General features: G+C 38.9%; 1 protein-coding gene across 1 annotated transcript; it reads left to right on the forward strand.

The window, feature by feature from the left end:
* The first annotated feature begins 6,172 nt into the window (after window positions 1-6,172).
* LOC103265979 (dynein heavy chain 8, axonemal-like) lies at window positions 6,173-20,313 on the forward strand. Its single transcript, XM_008063624.1, has 6 exons — window positions 6,173-6,613; window positions 6,722-6,856; window positions 12,785-12,869; window positions 16,714-16,865; window positions 19,472-19,661; window positions 20,141-20,313. The coding sequence occupies exons 1-6, from the start codon at window positions 6,173-6,175 to the stop codon at window positions 20,311-20,313; spliced, it is 1,176 nt and encodes a 391-aa protein (XP_008061815.1).
* The last annotated feature ends 1,526 nt before the right edge of the window (window positions 20,314-21,839 follow it).

Consider the following 21,839-nt stretch of genomic DNA (forward strand, 5'->3'; position numbering starts at 1 on the left):
AAAAAAAAAAAAAAAAAAAATACTACCAGAGAAAATTGCTTAACCACAAAGGAGTAAAGGAACAAAGGAAGAGAGGAATTACAAAACAACTATAATACAAGCAATAAAATGGTGGTAATAATTCTTATTTACCAATAATAACACAGAATGTAAATGAATGCAATTCTCCCACTAAAGTTGTTGAGTGACTGAATGGATAAGGAAACAAGACCCAACTATATGCTGCCTACAACAAACCGGTTTCACTTATAAAGATACAAGAAGACTGAAGGTGAAAGGGTAAAAAAGAAATTCCATGTCACTGGAAACCAAAAGAGCAGGAATAGTTATATCAGGAAAAAAAAAATACAAATCAAAGACTGGAAAAAGAGACAAAGAAGTTCAGAATATAATGATAAAGGAGTCAATTCAGCAAGAGAATATAACAGTGATAAACATCTATATACCCAGCACTGGAGCTCCTAGGAATAGACTGCAATACAGTAAGAGCAAGTGACTTCAACATCCTATTCTCAGTTATCAACGAAGTAACAGAAAATCAACAAAGAGACATCAGAGTTAAACCACACACTAGACCAAATAGGCCTAACTGACTTGTTACCAAACTGCTGCAGAATACAGATTCTTCTCAACAGCATGTGGAACATTTTTCAGAATAGACTATATCTTGGGCCATAAACATATCACAAAAAATTTAAAAATGTAGAAATCATATCAAGTATCTTTTCTGACCACAATGGAGTAAAACTAGAAATCAGTAACAAGAGGAGACTTGGAAAGTACACAAACACATGCAAATTAAACAACATGCTCCCGAATGACCAATGGTTCAGTGTAGAATTAAGAAGAAAATGTAAAAATTTCTTGAAACAAATGAAAATAGAAATACAACAGAAAACTTGGGGAAACACTCCAGGATTCCATGAAATACCAATGGCATTTTTCACAGAAATATAAAAAAAGTCCTAAAATTTATGTGAAACCACAAAAGACCCCAAAGTAGCCAAATACATTCTGAACAAAAACAACAATGCTGAAGGCATTATACTACCTAACTTCAAAATACACTACAAAGCTATAGTAACCAAATGAGCATAAAAAGAAACACATAGGCCAATAGAACAGAATAGAGAACCCCAGAATAAATTCATGCCTTTACAACCAACTTATTTTTGACAACGGTGCCAAGAACATACAATGGGAAAAGGATGGCCTCTTGAATAAATGGTGCTGAGAAAACTGGATAACCCTATGCAGAACGAAACTAGACCCCTATCTTTCACTATACATAAAAATCAAATCAAAACGGACTAAAGACTTAAATCTAGGGCTTGAAACTTTGAAACTACTGGAGGAAACTTTGAGGAAACACTCCAGGACATTGGTCTGGGCAAAGATATGTTGTGTAAGACCTCAAAAGCACAGACAACCAAAGCAAAAATAGACAAATGGGATTATATCAGGCTTAAAAACTTCTGCAGTACAAAGGAAACAATCAACAAAGTGGAAAAAAAAGAACCCAGAATAGGAGAAAATATTTGCACACTATCTATCTGGCAATGGATCAATAACTAGAAAATATAATGCACTCACCTCAATAGCTAAAAAAGACAAACAACCCTCCCAAACTCAAAAAACAAAACACACACATACACAAAACAAAAACAAAAAACCCAGAAGATCTTGTCCACTCTGTTTTCACAATACTTTCTCCCTTTCCCCACATCTATCCCACTTCTTATTCCCCTGTCACTATCTTACTTCAGGCCCTTATTACTTTGAACTCAGATTTCATCAGTAGTCTCTTTCATGGTTTCCTTGCCTTCAGCATCCCTCTGCTCCAATCTGCCAATTTACCCTCTTCATATACGTTCTGATTCTGTTGCTCCTTTGCATAAAATCTTCACTGGATCACTCATAAGCAGACCTTGAACATTTACCATAATACTATAAGAAAGGGATTGGCAGTAACAGGATACTGCCGGGTGGGGTTGGAGCAAAACATCAACTAGGGTACCTGATCTTAAACCAGGCAAAGTGGGGACAAAAAGGAGGCCCAAACTTTACCTGTATGGTGTCCATTTGTATACCTAATCCTGAACTGTATCCCACATCTTTAAAATAAAATATATTTTAAAAAAATCTTCACTGGATTCTCCACTGCCAACAAAATAAAGACCAATCTCTAGAATTTTCCATTCTCTGGCACCAGTCTCTAACATGTTTCTCAATATTCTTTTTTATTCATACAGAAAAAAGTCTTATTATTTCTAAAATGGCACAAAAATTCCTGTTTCTTTGTTTTTGCTTTCCACATGACATTTGCTTGATTGCTTTTATTGTAAAGAAGTTATACATGCATTTGATTATTTTAAACTTTAAATGATATGTATATATACACACATATCTCTAATGTAAATGTTGGGTATTAAATATAGAATACTAAATTTATTTATAGTTGTGTATCATAAGTATATGATACATATTAAGTAAGAAATTTTATTGATAGATATGATATATGATATACAAATATAATATGAAAATATGAATATATATAAACATATATATACTAAATTCATCAGCAAAGTTTTATATCTCTCCAAGCACGGAACCCACCTTTTATTTGTTGACAATATTACTTCTCCAATCTTCTTCAGGGAACGCATATGTTTCCTATCAAGACTTAAGTGAAAGCTATTCCTTAGTGATTTTCCTCCTACACTTTCTTCTCTGATACTACAAATTCTTGTTCATACTTTGGATGATTTTAATAAATCTGTAAGTGTTTGCTGGTATGTCTACTTCCATCATTAGGTGGTGAGCTCTTTGCCAATGCCTATAGGTGAAAGAAAAGTGCTTGTGTCGGGAACTGGCTGCAGGCAGCACTGGAAGAAACCAGAGAGAAAGAGAGAGATTGGGACCAAGCCAGGAAAGGCCTGGGGGACACAAGAGTTTATATTCGGTGTCCAGAGGAGGATCTTAATTAGGGAAGCAAAATGATCTGATTTGAAGTTTAGATAGATCATTACTGTCTATGTAATTGGGAAAAACATGTAACTTCTCATTATCAGTAAAATGGGAGAGTTGAACTAGATAATTTAGAAAGTTTTCCCCACTAGTTCTGAAATTATGTGTCCATGAATCTTAAATATCTGGACTCCTCAGGGAATGAATTGTGTTGGATGATAACATTTTCTGAAAATTTACTCTGTACTTCCACTTTAAAAATTGCAGCCATTTTTAGATGGAAAACTCATTAAGATTCATTTTAGGGCAACCCCCTCAGGTCCCATCCCACTGTGGGAGCTTTTCTGTCCTCTCAATGAATCCAGCTTTCTAGAAAAAAAAATTACTGTATATGTCCCTGATTTTTTTTTCTTTTATTTAAAAAGCTTTTAAAAAAATGTTTTTAGAGATGAAGTCTTGCTTTGCTGCCCAGGCTGGAGCACACTGGTGTAATCATAGCTCACTGCAGCCTTGAACTCCTAGGTTCAAGGATCCTCCTGCCTAAGCTTCCCAAGTAGCTGGGACTACAGGAGCCAGACACCATGGCTGACTAATCTATTTTATTTGATTTTTAGAGATGAGGGTTTCACTGTTTTGCCCAGGCTGGTCTTGAACTCCTAGTTTCAAGCAATCTTCTTGTCTCACCCTCCGGAATAACTGGGATTACAGATACAAGACACTGCTCCTGGCTCCCTGGTTTCTTTTTTTTTTTTTTTTGAGGTGGAGTCTCACTCTGTTGCCCAGACTGGGGTGCAGTGGCCACTCCCAGCCACTGCAGCCTCGACCTGCTGGGCTCCAGCAAGCCTTCCGCCTCAGCCTTCCAAGTAGCTGGGACTGCCAGCGTGCTACCACACCCGGCTAATTTTTTGATTTATTGTAGAGATGAGGTCTCGCCAAGTTGCCCAGGTGTCTCGAACCCGCAGGCTCAGGCAATCCACTCACCTCAGCCTCCCAAGGCGCGGGATTACAGGCTGAGCCATCGAGTCCGGCTTCCCAACAATTTGATTCAATTTTAGCCTTTCCTTAATGGCCTAAATAACAATGACTTTATAGTGGCTTAAATAGTTGTTGGCCCTATAAGGAACACTGATTGCCCACAGGGAAGCTCAATAATCCTCCTGAGCATTTGTTTTCCACTATATTGACATTAAATTAAATTTTGCTTTGGTTACAGATACCAGAAAATTATGCCTATCAGTATCCTCTGAGAAAAGATACAAAGATTCTCTTACTGAGTAAAATGAATTGTTTTGTAGGATTCAAAAGCATAAGTTTGGACAGAGTTACAGGTTGTTGATATGGCGTCACTAATAGGTATTGTCATAGCTGTTCCTAAGTAATTGAGAGTATGACCAACTCCACTAGGCCAATTTCAAGGGTTGAGAATGTAATGCATATGCAGCTCCTGGTGTTGCATATCGTCTATGTGTCGTGTGATAACTCAGGCACGCTTAATTTGTTATTTTCCAAGCAGATATAAACATGTGTGAGGAAGATAGATATTAGACTGGGGTCCAGGAACAAAGGCAAAAACCAGGATTTATAAAAGAGAGGGAAAGAGGGAAGATTAAAAAAAAACTGCAGTCAGTTTGGGAACAGTGGTTCATGTGTATACCTTTTAAGGGCAGGATAAAAGATGAATCAGTTTGAGCATTTTTGTCCTTGAGTGGGCCAACTAAGTGTATAAAAGAAGACTATTTCAGCTGTTTATTAATTTTCTGGAAGATGCAGAGAAGACAGTTGTGGGGCATAGGTGACAAGTTGTCTCTGTGTTGTGTCTAGTGGTGTCCCCATAAGAAGCCCCATTTTGAGCAACCTCCTTGGGTTCCCTCCCACTATAGGAGGTTTAATGTCCTCTCAATAAATCCTGCTTAAAAATAATTTTAAAAAAAGAAGCCCCATTTTACTTGGGCCAGGTCTGCATCCAGTTCCTCCTCAGAATTCTCACAAGAAATACTCTTTCTCTGTCTTCTTACCTGCTTGGGAATTTATCCTTTTGTCCTCCAAGTTTTTGCTACTGTCCTGGTTTCTAGATTTTAACCATATCCTGAAAACTTTTTTACTTTGATGGAGATTCATTTGTCGTCCTACATTGATTTTTGTCTGTAACAGACATTTCCTCCTGTTCCTCCTGTCCCCTAATTTCCACAGTGACATGTTCATGATAACTTCCGTCTTTCTTTGTAATTAGAGTTTTTCTGATTAGGTACTTTGGATTTATGGTTTAAATGGTACCATTGCTGCAACAAATAATCACAATCACATTTCAGCATGAATTTTGTGTTTGGACTTGGAGTATCTATTTTGACTGCTAAGAGGATGCATTTGTGTGTTTTTGGTTATGCTCATATAGATGAGATGGCTGGACAGCTGAAAGTCTTACTGATGAATTGTACTGAGTGACAGAGTTTCTTGAAGCAAGGCACATTTTAAATTTGTATAGTTCTTTACTTGTTCCCTTGCAAGGTCAGTGTCTTGGCAATGATCTCCAGTAAGTTCTCTAATACAATGGCTCTCAATCTTTTTTTCAGCCCCAAGACGCCTGAAGACAGGGAACCTCCCACCAGTTACAGTGGTTAATATAGCAGGGATGGGATGTGTGTGGAGGGACAATCTCCTAGGGCCATACCATATTCAAGGCGCACTTATAGCTTGAAAAAGTCCCTAGGAGTGTGTGTGTGTGTGTGTGTGTGTGTGTGTGTGTGTGTGTACCTGCGGGCGCGCACGCTAGCTCCCTTCAGAATTGCTTGAGCCCGAGGGTTCGAGACCCGCCTGGGCAACTTGGGGAGACCTCATCTCTACAATAAATCAAAAAAATTAGCCGGGCGTGGTTGCGCGAGCCTGTAGTTCCAGCTACTTGGAAGGCTGAGGTGGAAGGATCGCCGGAGCCCAGCAGGTCGAGGCTGCGGTGGCCGGGAGCTTGCCACTGCACTCCAGTCTAGGCGACGTGAGGCTCCATCTCAAAAAAAAAAAAAAATCACCTTTATAGTCCTATAAACTTAGTTCTTCAGATAATATGGTAAGAGAGAACTAGGTGATTTTGCTACTTGCGTAGCTTCAAGGAGAGGAATAAAAACACACCACATTCAATTTATTGTACAGTTTTAAATGGAAACATTTTACAATTCCAGGTTTTGAAGTTGAAGGTATTCCGCAAGAGCAAAGGATGGATGAAGACACGGCCGCGGAAGAAGGCGGCCCACCTACTGCGGGAGAAGAGGCTCCTCCCTCTACGGAAGAGGCAGCCCACGCCCTCTCAGAAGAGTCCCCGCCCCCTCCGGGAGAAGAGTCCCCGCCCCCTCCTGGAGAAGGGGCCCCGCCCCTTTTAGAAGTGGAGGCTCAGGGGGAGGAAGCTTTCCCTCTTTCCGCAGAAGATGCTCCTGCTTCCGTGGTTGATTATCGGAATCTCATTCCTTCTGAGGAAGGGATAATTCTTCCAGACGACGATGAGCCGGATCTGAATAGAGCTCGAAGTAGACTTGCACCGCGGCCGATTCCATCGGTGATTTCTGAAGTGTTTTCTTCTCAGTCTTCCCGCCGGGCGTCCAAATTTCGCCGAAGTATGAGTGGTATTCCAAATCTACAGGAGACGTTAAAAGAGAGACAGGTTTGCTTGGAATAAAATGTTTCACGTGTACCACTTTTATTTAAAATGAAATGTTTTGGTGTTTTTTCTTCATAATCCCCATTTTTACATGTGGGTTTCATTCTTTAGGCAAGATTTAGAGATGCAAGGGAAAGCCGAAAAATGAAAATTGACCCGTCATACAAATACGTATTTGAAATTATAGCACAAACTCTTGGCTTGGACATAGTCACTGTTGAAGAATTAATTTTGGATTCACCATCTGTAAGTTTAAGTCTTATCATTACTTTGAAATTGTTCTTTGAGATGTGATTGAATAAACCGGAGTCATTGTTATGAACAATATAACATTAAAAAAACATTAAGTAAGGAGTTTTACTGATAGAAAGGAAGCTTTATTTTATATAATTATAGCTGTTTGCCGGGGCTCGGTGGCTTAGCCTGTAATCCCACGCCTTTGGGAGGCTGAGGTGAATGGATTGTCTGAGCCTGCGGGTTCGAGACCCACCTGGGCAGGCGAGACCTCATCTCTACAATAAATCAAAAAAAAATCAGCCGGGTTTGGTAGCACGCGCCTGTAATTCCGGCTACTCGGAAGGCTGAGGCGGAAGGATCCCCAGAGCCCAGCAGGTCGAGGCTGCAGTGGCCACTCCGGCCACTGCACTCCAGTCTGGGCGACAGAGTGAGACTCCAACTAAAAAAAAAAAAAAAAAAATATATATATATATATATAACTGTTTGAATTATATTTCTAGTTAGGCCCACTATTGCGGAAGAAGAAAAGAGTTAATAATTAGAATTTTGGCTAAACTTATAACTTAAAATGACTTCAGTAGTTAGAGAGACAGTCAAGCACAGGTAGGGTAATGCTTTACAGTGCAGATTGTGTAAACTACATAAGCAAATCATTTGTATAGAAAAACTAACTTTATAAATCTGAGCGAAGGATCAGTGACTGTTGTGTGAGTACACAGTAGTAGAAAATAGGCAATTGCAGGTTAGGTGACCATATGTCTCCACAGTTCTGGATTATCCCTATTTTCCTGGCATAATCAACAGTTTCTCCTGCCACTACCAGAAGTGTTCCTGTTGTGGATGATACATTTATATGGTCATCCTTATTGCAGTAATATATGATAAACTTGTGTTCTAGCTTTCTCTGATAACCCTTGTCCTAAATTAATTTCTGAGAAAACAACCACTAGTTGCTTGGGCTTTTTCCCAAACCTAGGGGTGGACTGGGCTAGAATCCTAGCAATACAGTGAGGAGCTACAAGCTGCTGGAGAGCTTGTTGTCCCACAGAGTGCACTGATGAGACAGTTGAGTTGGGGTGGGGTTGGAGTGAGACTGTCACCATGGTGGCTATGGCCCCTGCTTTTAGAGGGCTCAGTAAACTTGGGCAAAATTCTTCAGCTTGCTCTAAGGCAAAGGATGCATGGAATGGTGCCTAAAAGAGCTTCTCCTTTGCTTAATGCAGTGTGTTGCCAAGTTCTGCAAAGTTGCGTGCCCTTCCTTTCTTCTGAGTTTGGTCCTAGCAGTTCCCTGACACTATGAACAGGATTGCCCATCTTCCTATTCCCAGTGTGTATTGGTAAACAGTGAGAAAGGAAAATGACATGCAAAAGCACTAGTAGTTCTAGACTATTTTAATGACCAAGGATAGAAAATATGTGGAGATACACACATAAAGCAGGAGGAAGCCTGGGAAGCAGGGTGTGGTTTCCCAGGTTCATGGAAGTTCCCTGTAGCATGTACTGCGGTGGTCAAGGCTAGCTTCATGGAACGTGGGCTGTGTAGTCACAGAGGCCCCTGTGTTTGCAATTTCGCTGTGTTTGGTTTAATGATCTTTTGTTGCAATTTTGAAATTCTTAATAATTTTTTCACAAGTGGTCTTGCATTTTCATTTTACCCTGGGTTCATCAAGTTCCGTAGCTGGTCCTGACTGTGGATGATATCACCCGTATAGTAAGAGGATTTTCTTTGCCATTCTCAAGTTGTGTTTGTTTGCCATTCTCAAGTCATGTTTGTTTGTTTAATGGCCTCCCTTCCCTAAAATAGTCATTTTGGCTGTTATGGTGACTCTGTCTATATGTCTGCCTAGTCTCCAAGTAGAAACAATCTGTACAAAACAGCCCTATAGGCTTCCCTGAGATGATGGCATTGAGATGAAGGAATTATTTCCCATAATCCCCCTAATTACAACATTTCTCCAATCACCCTGGCTCCAGTAAAGCACTTCTCTGTAGGCCCAGGCTTCAAGTCTGTCCTGTGGACCATTCCTGCGCTTTGTTAGGGAAGAAACCAAATAGGTGATCAATCTTGTTTCATCTGAAAATTACTAGACCACAAACTTGACTAACCTTACAACTAGAATCCTCACAGCTCTGCCAAAGGTGCAGTCATAGATATTATGGCCTGACCATTGCTTTCAGGGGAGGACAACTGCTAGGACTAAGTGGGCACCTGCAGAGCCAGTAATCCCACCTTTAATGTTTGCAGTGACTTTCTGGGCTGGCATTCTCTGTTTGGTGGAAGTTTTTCTCATGGCTAGCATGCTGGTCAGGAAGCAGAAGTGCTATATAGCCATAAACTCTTCTATTTGTTATTCCTGGGTTGTGTCTCAGATTTTGAGTCCATGTGGTTAGGTTCTACCTTTAAGGCCATCATGAGCTAGGCCAGACTCTGCTTGGGCTGCAAGGATTGGCAAATCTAGGTGTTAAGGGAAGAATCAAACTGGAAAAGGTGTTTCCATAAGTGTTGTTTGTGAATGTGCAAAGTCGTGGTGGAGAGAAAAATACTGCAGCCAGGAGGGAAAATTGATGTCAAAATCCGAGAGAGATTAGAATGCTCATTTGATTGAAGGGAAAAGACAAGGGTGTGTGATAAACTGACATCAAGGTTGATGCTCAAGTGAGTAAGAGGATGGGATAAGACACAGGAGTGGCACGGCTTAGGGAATTGAGTATATGGAAAAGTATTCTTTTACTGTGAAACCTGGTGTGCAGTGCAGGGTGAAAGTAGCTCAGAAAGACGCCACAGGTGGGCAACAGAGGGTGTGATGGTTATTTTGTTTGCCTCCAGATCCATTCCCTCCTTGTCTTTGCCCTCTTCTGTGGCCTAGAAGGCTGAATGCTGCGGCATCTACCACCTGGGCACCCTTGCTCTCTGGCTTGCACTTGGTTCAGCCACTGGAAGGTACCAGGAGGAGACTGGGGGAAGAAGGGAAGAAAAACTCCTCTCTTGGCCATGTTTCTGGCTAGGTGTGTGGTCCCATAACTACAGCTTCTTCTGAGCAGCCCCTCCTCACATCTCTAGTTCTCAACCCGGATCCAGTTACATCATTCCCGCTTCCCTCTGGTTCCAGTTACACCATTCCCCCAATACAGTTACACCATTTCTCCTAACTCCTCTGTTCCAGTTACACCATGCCCCTTGATTCCCCTGGTTCCAGGTACACTGTTCCTCCAATTTCCTGGTTCCAGTTACACCATTCCTCCAATCATGCTGGTTCCAGTTCCCCATAATCCCCCTGACTCTGGTTACACCATTTCCCCCATCCTCCTCGTTCCGGTTACACCACTCCTCCATCCTCCTGGTTTGTTATATCATTTCCCCAATCCCTCTGGTTCAAGCTACACCATTTTTCTCAATCTCCCTGGTTCAAGTTATACCATTCCCCCCAATTTCCCTGGTTCCAGTTACAGCATTTCCCCAATCACTCTGGTTCCAGTTACAGCATTTCCTCCAAACCCCTGGTTTCAGTTACACCATTCCCCATAATCCCCCTAGTTACACCATTTCTCCAATCACTCTGGTTCCAATAACAGCATTCCCCTCAACCCCTGGTGTCAGTTACACCATTCCCCATAGTCCCCCTAGTTCCAGTTACACTATTTTCCCATCACCCTGGTTCCAGTTACACTATTCTGCCCAACCCCTGGTTCCAGTAACACCATTCTCCCCCTTTCCCTGGTTCCAGTTATTCCATTCCCCCTTGCCCCCTTTTTCCAGTTACACCATCTCCCTCAACTCCCTTGTTCCAGTTACAGCGTTCCTCCTAATCTCCCTGGTTCCTGTTACGCCATTTTCCCCAACCTCCACCCTTTTAGGCCTTGGGGTGATATGATTTCCCTTTGTTGCTATTTTGTTGTTGTTGTTGCTACTAGTGCCATAGCTTCCTTATTTAACCCTGCTCTGGCTTCTAGAAGTAACCTTTTTATTTATGAAGTTTCTTCAAAAGCCCCTTTGTTTATGACTCCTTTTCTTGCTAGGACCCTGACCAATACAGAGGTTTCTATAACATTGGCCTTCACACTTTCACCCCTTTTTTTTCCTTTATTAGCACTACTCGAGATAATCTCTTTCCTAGGTTACTTGACAATGTCTCCCAAAGTCAAGACAGCAGTGGTTTTGGTTCTGTGGAAAGAGCACAGATCTGGAGTACCAAGGCTAGAGTCTAGTGCCAGGCTCTTTATTATGCTTGTGTGTCTCTGAATCTTTCACTGAAAAGTTTTTTTAGCTTTAGTTTTTCTCTTCTGCAAGAAGAGTATAGAAATGCCATCTTTCCTAGGTGAAGCTCAGATTAACTGTTGGTAAAATGCTATGTAATATAAATTAATTTTTAATTCACAGTCATGATTTTGGCCCACAACCATTCACTTTGCTAGTCTCAGGAGTACAGTGTATCTACAAAGCAAGAATTTGTTGTATTTGATATTTTGGTATCTTTTTAAAAAAAAATCACAGTTATGTGCAATACTTTTGAAAATTTGTATGCTTCCAAAGCTAAAGGGTCAGCAAGAAAATATTGACAGAATTGCACAAGAGATGTGCTCACAGCTCTTGTCTCTTTTGGTTGTAAATATGTGAGAGAGTCAGGTTTTGCACAAGAGATGTGCTCACAGCTTTTGTCTCTTTTAGGTTGTAATTTTGTGAGAGAGTCAAGTTTATATGGGAAGTGGAAGAGTAAAAAAATAAGGACTAGAGCTATGCACATCTCTGTGACTCTGTTTTATCTCCTAGGGAGGTGGTTCTCAAATCTGGTCCCAGAAGCAGCAGCATCAGTATCACCCAGAGTTTGTTAAAAATGCATATCATTTTGTGTTTTTAAAAAGCCCTCTATATGATTCTCTGATGCACACTAACATTTGCAAGCCATTGTCCTAAAGGAAGTGGCATTGCTACACCTAGGATACTTCCCCCAAGCAATCAGTAAGTCAAGAAAAACTCACTACCCAAGAGAGAGACTTCAGTATGGAATCAATGGGACTAAGTGAAGGGGGAGAGTATAGTCACTTTGTATTTCCCATGTAATGTTTCAGGGCTTTTGTTTACATCATCTGTTTAGTTTTCTACTTACTAAGACATTTCACTGACTCCTAAGTAATTGAATAAAAACTTCATGCTCATAAATATGGAAGAATCTCATTATAGTAATTTGTTTTTACTAGTTTGGCTACAGTATGGGTCAAATTTCAATTGCTGCAAACATAATTGCTTAAATAACTGATCAAAAAAAATTTATGCAATAAGACAGGTTTTGTGTTCTCCAAGTCAGTTTTAAGTAGAGTTTCTTTCAATAATAATTCTTTTATTTTTACTTCTAGTTGGACTACCTATTTACCCCTATAAGATTCTGTGAGACAGGCTGGGCTCAGTGGCTCAGCCTGTAATCCCAGCACTTTGGGAGGCCGAGGTGAGGGAAGTGCCTGAGCCCTCAGGTTCAAGAACAGCCTGGGTAACTTGGCGAGACCTCATCTCTATAATAAATAAAAAAATTAGCCGGGTGTGGTTGTGCATGCCTGTAGTTCCAGCTACTTGGAAGGCTGAGGCAGAAGGATAGGCTAAGTCCAGGAGATCAATGCTGGGGTGACCTTGAGGATGCCACTGCACTCCAGCCTGGGCATGAGACTTTCTGAGTGAGACTCCGACTCAGAAAAACAAACAAACAAAAATATTCTTTGAGGCAGGGTCTGGTAAGTGGTTGCCCAGAACTGTATATGTGGACCATTAATGTAGATACAGGAACAGAACTCACCCTATATTCCCAGTAATTTGGAAGTTAAATTCATTTGAGTTCTAACCTTGCCTCTGATGTACCTTGAATAAACTGTCTCATTTTCTTCATCTACAGAATGCTGAGGATTATTCCCTAGTCATTTTATTGATCATGATTTTCTTTTATTTAACAGCTGGATGCATTTGCTAATTTTTTTGGAAAAGATGGTTGTAAGACATTGAAAATTTTTTATCAGGAAGGAGATGTCCCTGGTGTTGGTAAGAATGTTTTATGAGGGCAATGTGCTAGCAATTACTTCATGAATATTAAAGTGCAACATATTTTTTTCTCTTATACATGGATACTTATTATTTATAAAGAAGAATTTACCAGAAGCTTACGTGTAAAAAATGTGATATCTTAAGGACAGTACATTTCAGTCCAAATATATGTTTTCTGGCATTACTGTGATGATTTAAGGAGACAACATAGTAATAGAAATTATTGACCTCTACTGGAGAATACACATTTTTCATTAGAATTTAGATGTGTTTTCCCTGAAATGGGTGGAGCCATTTTGTCCAGATGATTAGAAATGCTCATGAAACCACTTCAGAGGCCAGCAGCTACCCACTGTGGTCTTAGCTCAGCTTCTTGTATGCCTGCTGCAGCCATCAGTTGGAATATCCAGCTTTCCTACTGTGCATACGATAATTCACATGCTTCCAGCTTGCTACCTTTGTCTTAATAACTAAGTACATGTGTCATCTTCTTGGTCTTAGACTATCCATCTTCCTAATCCTGTGGATTGACCTTCATCATGTCACCTCCTATTGGTTCCTTCTCACTTTCCTTTTCTGCTGCCTTGTGCTAGGCCCGTTTCTCATGCCTGCCCTAGTATTCTGGATTGAAAACTAGTATCTCTGTAACCAGATTCTCGCCCTGAAATTCATACTGCTTATGTATTCCTGCCAAGTAAATCTTTTATTGTCCTGCTATTTATTGGGTTGGGGACAAAGCCCTCATTTATCCAAGGCCCACTGTAATTTGGAGACAGTACTTGTCTAATCTGATCTCCTATTCTTCCAGCGGTGACTTTGCTGTTCCTTGAAGCCACTCTCTTCATTGTTTTCTGGACATACCAGAAGTAATTTCTATGTCCTTCTTTCCAGTCTCCCGATTCTCTCAGGTTGCCTTTCTCCTTTTCACCCAGCAAACCCTTCTCCTTCTTCAGATCACCTCATGCGTTTTCTTTCTGGGACCATCCCAGAGTGTTTCAACCCGCATCTATTACTATTCTCCAGATTCCTTTCTCATTTAAAGTTTGCATTGTAAATACAGCACTTAATTGTGTTCATCTACTTTCCTCTAATTGTTTAATGCTCAGACATATCAAGTCTTGTTTCTTCAACAAAATATGTAAACTCAATATTAGTTGACTAGGTCTATTTTGCGGATTTTCTGTCTCTCACAGTTCTTATCATGGGGGAATTATTGTGTGGTTCATATTTTTATAACTTGTTAAAAATTAAAACAATAACTGAAAACTGTACTAAAATAAGAAAATAGCTATAATTTGAAGAAAAATGCAAATCATCTACAGCCCCACTCAGCTGGAGAAAGCACTGTTAACTTCTTGGATATCCCTATATAACTACTTTGGTTTATTTACGTATTTTACAAAAATGGGATCCAATTCTACATATTATTGTATAGTGGCTGTTTAAATTTGATAATATTATTTTCTTTAGGTTAATAAATATTTTTCTCCACTTAAAATTTTAACAACTACATTTTATTTCATTAGCCTGATGTAACTATCATTTTCTTTTTTTTTTTGGAGTTGGAGTCTCTCTCCATCGCCCAGGCTGGAGTGCAGTGGCACACTCACGGCCACCCCAGCGTCAACCTGCTGGGCTCATGTGATCCTTCCGCCTCAGCCTTCCAAGTAGCCGGAACTACAGATATGTGCTACCACCCCGGCTAATTTTTGATTTATTGTAGAGATGAGGTCTCGCCAAGTTGCCCAGGCTGGTCTCGAACCTGTGGGCTCAGGCAGTCCACTCACCTCGGCCTCCCAAAGTGTTGGGATTACAGCCTAAGCCACCGAGCCTGGTCTGTAACTATAATTTCCTAAACTGATTTCCTAGTAGAATTTGGGTTGTTTACAGTTTTTTGCTCCTGGAAATAATGCCTCACTGAAAATCACTGATGACAAATCTATGAGGATTAGGAATACATTTTGGAGAGAACTCTCAGAAGGGGAATTGCCAGAACAAAGGGTAGACATGTTTTTAATCATTATTTTTGCTACTTAGAAAAGTAATACATTTATCAGTTTGGTAAAGATTCTGTTATGTGTTTTTCTCATATGCTTGTGTTAACATATAAATGCTTATTATCATTTAAAAATATGATTATATAATACATTGTATTCTTGACTTGGTTTTTGTACTCGACAGTATAGCCTAGACATTTTTCTATGTCATTACATAATAGATTTACCTAATTAAAAATCTGTATAGTATAGTATTCCATTGTACAACTACATTGTGAGTTTTCAGAAATCATTCTTCTGTTGATGGTCACATCTCTCCTCTTTACCAGAAAATTAAAGCTTGTCTTAGCCAGGCTCGGTGGCTCAGCCTGTAATCCCGCGCTTTGGGAGGCTGAGGTGAGTGGATTGCCTGAGCCCGTGGGTTCGAGACCCGCCTGGGCAACTTGGCGAGACCTCATCTCTACAATAAATCAGAAAATTAGCCGGGTGTGGTGGCTCATGCCTGTAGTTCCAGCTACTTGGAAGGCTGAGGCGGAAGGATCGCCGGAGCCCAGCATGTCAAGGCTGCGGTGGCCAGGAGCGGCCACTGCACTCCAGTCTGGGTGACAGAGTGAGACTCCAACTCAAAAAAAAAAAAAAAAAAGCTTATCTTTTGTTTTATCAGGCAGAACTGTGTCACATGGCTACTCTAGTAGCCAGGGAGGCTGGGAAAGTTGTTTTCTTCCTGGGGATATACACATTGCCAAATGGGACAATGTCAGGTTCTCTTAGCAAGGAAAAAGGGGAGGATGTTAAGTGTAGTAAATCCCTGTGCAACCTCTATAAATGGGCATTTGGGCTTTTAAGGAACCATGTATCAGAGTTCTTTGGCTGCAAGCAAAAAAAAGGGATTCTGGCTTATATAAGCAGAGCACAGTTTTTCTAGGGGGGGGGTAGTTCACAAAATTTAGAATTAGTTGAGCAATCAAGTCTTGGGAAGCACAGGGATAAACAGCATTTCTGTGGATTTCAAGGTAGTTTCTTTAGGATTCATCACTAGACTGACATTTTTCAAATTCTTTTTTTTTTTTTTTTTTTTGTGAGTATCCATTTAAGGTTTTCATTCTTGCAGAGTCTATTAGTCTAGTTTTTATATGCCCAGTTCTGTGGGGCCCTGGGACTTTAGTCTGCTAGAATAACAGGGCAGGAGGAAACTCCCAAACCCCCAAAATGGAAGGCAAGATAGATAAAACATTTTTATGGTTTTGTGATAGGAATTTTGTATTTATTTTATCACATTTTAAATTGGTTATTATTGTAAATAAGAAGGCTGTTGAGTTTTGCAAATTAATATTGCAATCAGCCACCTAACATAATTCTCATGTTTTTAATAGTTTTTTAAAAATTAAAGAAAGATTTATAATTGCATATTTAATTTTCATTGAAGGAAGGATTTAATATAAGTTGGGTGCAATGAGTGTATTTAGTACAGGTATTCTTCTTGGAGGGACTCAGTGAAGGCTTCTGGCAATGGTAGCTTTTCAGTTGAGATCTGAAATATGAGTAGGAATTTGGTAGGCAGATTGGAAATGGGATAGGAGAACAGGTTGTGTGAATGCCCTGAAGTCAGCCCAGAAAGAACAAAAGTGAAGAGCTCAGGGAAAGACACACATAAGAGACCTCAATTTAAGAACTGCAATAATTGACATCTTCTTGTAGACAAAAAAAAAAAATGTATTCTATGATCATATTGAAAACTTATTACAATTAAGTAAGACAGCAAACAATAGTGTAAGAGTCACAGTAATTTATCATGTTTGATCAGTTATGTAATCATGTGCTAAGTTCTTGACTTTTGTTTTCAGAATGCGGTCGAACTATTCATGGAGTAATCAAAGGGGCAAAAATGATGAGATTGTATGTAGACAGTGCAGCCCCGGAGAAACTAAAAGGACTATGTTTACTTTTTGTTCGTTGTCGTGATGATATTGCTATAAATGTTAAAAGTGTTCATGAGGTATGTTTAAAAATTTTCCTCAAATATATAGTTAAACATTGAATGTATTTTTATAGTCACACTTTTGCATTACTTTGCTTTCCCTTTTTAAATACAGGACTGTACTGAGTTCCAAGAAAATAATGTATTCATATATTCAAAGAAACTGAGAAATTGACTATAATAGAGCTTAGTTATATGTATATTTCAGACACTGCTTTTAAAATTCATGAAAATTTCATTTTTTCTAGATGGCATGCAAATAATTTATATCCTTCCATTCACTAGGAACACATTTAATTTTGTTTATACAATTACAAATACTAGTTACTTTATTTAACCTCCTGTTCACTTAATATTTTAACTCTTTAATAATTTTAAAAGAAAAAGGGAGAATGAACCTAGAGTCTGGGCATTACTAATCTAGTCCTGGGAAGGCAGGAGAGTGGAATGGGAAAAGCAAGAATTTTAGCCAGATGGACCTGAATTTTCCTCTTACCTTTGCCACCACTGACTAACAGTGTGCCCTCTGGGAAGTTACTCATCCTTTCTAAGACTTAGATCTCTACATTCTTTTTTTTTTTTTTGAGTTGGAGTCTTACTCTGTTGCCCAGACTGGAGTGCAGTGGCCGCTCCCGGCCACCGCAGCCTCGACCTCCTGGGCTCCGGCAATCCTTCCGCCTCAGCCTTCCAAGTACCTGGAACTATAGGCGTGCGCTACCACGCCCGGCTAATTTTTTCATTTATTGTAGAGATGAGGTCTCGCCTACCCAGGCGGGTCTCGAACCCGCGGGTTCAGGCAATCCACTCACCTCAGCCTCCCAAAGGTGCGGGATTACAGGCTGAGCCACCGAGCCCGGCTAGATCTCTACATTCTTAAATTGGGAATTATAATTCCCACTTGGCAGGATTGTAGTGACACTAAATGATAATATAAGTTAATTCTTATTGTGTTGCTTAATATACAGTAGGCTCTCAACAAATATTAGTTCTCTTTATAATTCTTAGACGGTCTTGATACCTTTTACAATGGGAAAAGAAAATGAAATTGACTAATTTTACTCCTTTTCTGTTTATGACAAGAGATTGTTTGAAGGGAAGTTGTTTAGCTTGATTTAGGATTCTAGGTTGGCAGTTATTTCCCCCTGATTCCTCGTAAATTTTTCATTGCATCTCTTGTGGCTAATGAGACCTCTCCTGTTAGTGTAATTCACAGGCAATCTGAGTTTTTTCTTTCTGTTTGCTTTTGCTCTTTGTCTTCAAAGTCTTCTAGCTTCACCATGATCTCGCTATTGTGAATGTTTTCTCAGTCTATCTTCATTTCACTAATTCTTTTTTCAACCTGTCCATGATTTAATCTATTCATTTTTATAAATTTTTCGATTTATCAGTTATTGTACATGCAAATAGTTTAAAGAAAGAAAAGGCTCTATAAGCCTTGTTATGAAAAACTGACTTCTATCCCACTCTCCAGAAGCAGCTATTAAACTTTTTTAGTGGACTCTTTCATTTATCTCTATATGTCTAAGTAATTTGCTCTGATTGCTCCTTTTGTCAGTTTAGATAATACCCATGGAATTTTTTTTATGGAAGATGAGGAGTTAGCTCCTTTTTTTTACCCTTCTGGCCTTCTTCCTTGTTTTTCCATCCTTCCATTCTTCCAACATAGTTATATTCTATTTTGTTTGACTAAGTATTTGTTTATATCCTTATAACTATGTAAATGTAACCATAGCTGAGACGGATACTATACCAGTGGTTCTCAAAGTGGTACCCAAGACCCTTTCAGGGGATCCATAAGGTCAAATTCATTTTTACCATAATACTAAAATGCTGTTTGCTCTTTTCACCGTATTTAACTGATGGTACAGAAGCAATGGTGGGAAAAACTGCTGACACGTTAGCACAAATCAAGACAATGACACCAAACCATAGTAGCAGTCATTGTATTCTTTATTGCCATACACTCACAGTTAAAAAACAAACAACCAATTTTAAGTGACCCCAGACAAGATTTTTAAATCTTAATTTCTTGGCTTGAGATTTCCTAATCACTTAGAATATATTAATTGAGATGTCACATTCATGGATGGCAGACTCTTGATTTCTGGGCTCTTGATTTCTTGTGGCTGATAATTTCTTCCACCAAAATTCTGGCCAAGGGCTTTTCTGGTTCTCATTTCATGGACAGGGCAACTTTCTTATTTATTTATTTGTTTGTTTATTTATTTAGTTGTGTTTTTTGGGGGGACAACCCTCAACTGAGGACTTTCTTTTTTTTTTAATATATCAATATTTTTTATTTTGATAATGAGGACTTTCTTTATGCAGGAGTTTCAGATCCATCTCCCTCACTTTGTATAAACTTCAGGCTATGGCTCCTTCTCCATGCAGAAATTAAAACTCTGAGGAAGGCATCTCTTTGATGAGTAAATATGTGAATGGTGGAAATGGGAGTAGAATATAAGCTTGCTGACTTTAGAATGCTAATATTCAAAACTCCTTAAGTTTTCCTAATAGTTTACAAACTTATTGTCTATGTTTGTTGAATTGTAAAATAGGTTATGATGTTCACTTGCTTAAAGGGGGTTAGCATATGAAATAACATTTAAACACCACTCTTTCAGGAAGTGCTGTTTACTGTTCTGGATGCATCAAAAGGACTTTTAAATGGGATTAGGGACATGTTGTCAAATGTATTTCTACCAGCTATTCTTGCAACAAACAATTGGGGTGCTTTAAACCAGTCAAAACAGGGAGAATCTGAAAAACACATTTTCACTGAAACTATCAACAGATACCTTTCATTTTTAGATGGTAAGTATAAAGTTTAGTGTTTAGTAAATTCCTAAATTGAGCAAATTAGCTGTAAGATATGTTATTAAAAAGAAACACTACAGAAAAAGTTTCTGTCTTAAAAGATGTTAATCAAGTAATTATGAGACCTAGAGGTAAGATATGAAATCATTAAAACTCTTCTTTTCCAGGGATCTTTGTAGAAGTAAGACATGTTTTCTTTATTATTTTCTGTTATAGCAAGAGGAATCTCTTCCTGTAATATTAATGAAAAATTTCACAATATTAAAAATACCTTATTCTGAGCTCTTTAAAATAGATACTTTTATTTTTGAATATTGTTAAAATATACAATTTATCAAGTCGCAATCTAATAATCAATTAGAATTGTATTCTATAAAATATTAGATCTTTAACATTTCAGTATTTACAGCTTGAAAGTGCATGTTGACATTTGATACATTGACATTAAACAACTTTTCTTAAAATTGCTTTTTTAGGTGCTAGAATAAGTATTGAGGGGACAGTGAAGTTAAAGACAATAGACAATATTGATTTTTCCAAACTACACACCTTTGAAGAAGTCACTGCTGCAGCCAGCAGTTCAGAAACTGTTTACCAGCTAGAGGAAGTACTGATGATATGGTACAAACAGATTGAACAGGTGAATTGACTCACATAATTGCATCTTGAGTGGCAGTTCTCGTGTGTATCTTAACCATTGTACTTTGCTCCTGAAAGTAAAGGGAAGAGGAGTCTTTTTTGACTTTCTTCCATATTCTGTTTTGAAACTCAGCCTATTTGTGGCTCTAGAGCAAAATCGTTGTTCTCTGTGGACCACCTAAAATCAATTTAAAGATATATCTCTTTTCAAGGAGGAAGCCATAATAATATGGATTGAAGATGCAATAATAAAGAGTCAGAAATGACTATTATTTATCCCAGTGTGTTTTAAATTGTTTATATTCTCCATAAGAGAGAGAGAAAGAGAGGGAAAGGACAGAGTGAAGGTCCACAGTGCTAGACATGAAATAAATACCTGTTGGTTGATCAAGGAGTTGTCTTTGCTATCAGAGAAGTTCAGCCTTGGCTCTCATATCAGTATCACAGTGGCAAGTCTCAGTTCTCTGGTCAAATTTTCTCTGGTAGGAATGGAACATATGTCAAAATTATGACAGACTCCACTTCATACTATAAATACTGTGGGAAATAAAATCAGATATCATGTAATTGCCCTGAACTGAAGAGGACTCTAGGAACAACCTCACAGATCTGTAGTTCATAAGAACAGGACCATGGAACTAGAGAAGAAAATATTGTTACATGAGGATCAAGGGGAGAAAAATCTTGATCAAGCAGGAGGTAGAGGAAAACATTTTACCTCTGTTAGAACTATGCCAGGAGGAGGGAGATGCAATTGAAGTAGTGAAAACTGGAGTACTTTGGAAACTCCCATCAGGTTCTAGAGTGCTGCCACAGAATCTGCTTCCAGTTGTCACTAGGTAATTGATGTGGTTGCTCATAAGATAATTCCTGTAGCCCTCTATGCTACTGGGGCGGAGAGTTGTAAGTCATTGATAGAATCAAACTCTGTCCTTCACAATGGCCTAGGAGACCCTCTCCAATTATATCGATCAATATAGATCTTTTATAAATATAAGCAAGCAAAAGAAATTAACGTGACGTAAGTAGAGTTAGCAACCCAAAATAAGGAAACCAAATTTGGCAATTTCAGCAAATAGTCTCTAGTTAAGCAGAATCAATGTAGGAAATAGGAGAAATCTTTAAAAAAATTATATTATATTAAAATATACTGAACTGGGCATCGTGGCATATGCCTGTAGTCCCAGCTGCTTGAGAGGCTGAATTGGGGAATCTTTTGAGCCCAGGAATTCAAGGTTACAGTGAGCTATGATTGCACCGCTGCTCTCCAGCCTGAGTGACAGAGTGGGACCCTGTTTTTTTTTTAAAAAAACCCTAACCAAACATATATTTGACCTTAGCCTTTTGTCATACACAAAAGTTAATACAAGATGGATCATAGATACAAATATGAAAACTAAAACCAAGAAACTTCTTAATGAAAACATAGGAGAATATTTTTCACAATCTCAGTGTAGGCAGAGTCCTTAGATGTGATGCAAAAGGTATTATAAAAGAAAATATTGACAAATTAGAGATCAGAAAATTAAAAGCACC

This window comes from Carlito syrichta, unplaced genomic scaffold, assembly GCF_000164805.1.
Source record: "Carlito syrichta isolate Samal-C Ts95f unplaced genomic scaffold, Tarsius_syrichta-2.0.1 Scaffold306954, whole genome shotgun sequence".
Classification (NCBI taxonomy): domain Eukaryota; kingdom Metazoa; phylum Chordata; class Mammalia; order Primates; family Tarsiidae; genus Carlito; species Carlito syrichta.

Coding starts and splice junctions, on each gene's coding strand:
- LOC103265979 (XM_008063624.1), top strand. CDS start 6,173: ATGGATGAAGACACGGCCGCGGAAGAAGGCGGCCCACCTACTGCGGGA. Junction 6,614..6,721: donor AGACGTTAAAAGAGAGACAG/GTTTGCTTGGAA, acceptor TTCATTCTTTAG/GCAAGATTTAGAGATGCAAG. Junction 19,662..20,140: donor ATACCTTTCATTTTTAGATG/GTAAGTATAAAG, acceptor TTGCTTTTTTAG/GTGCTAGAATAAGTATTGAG.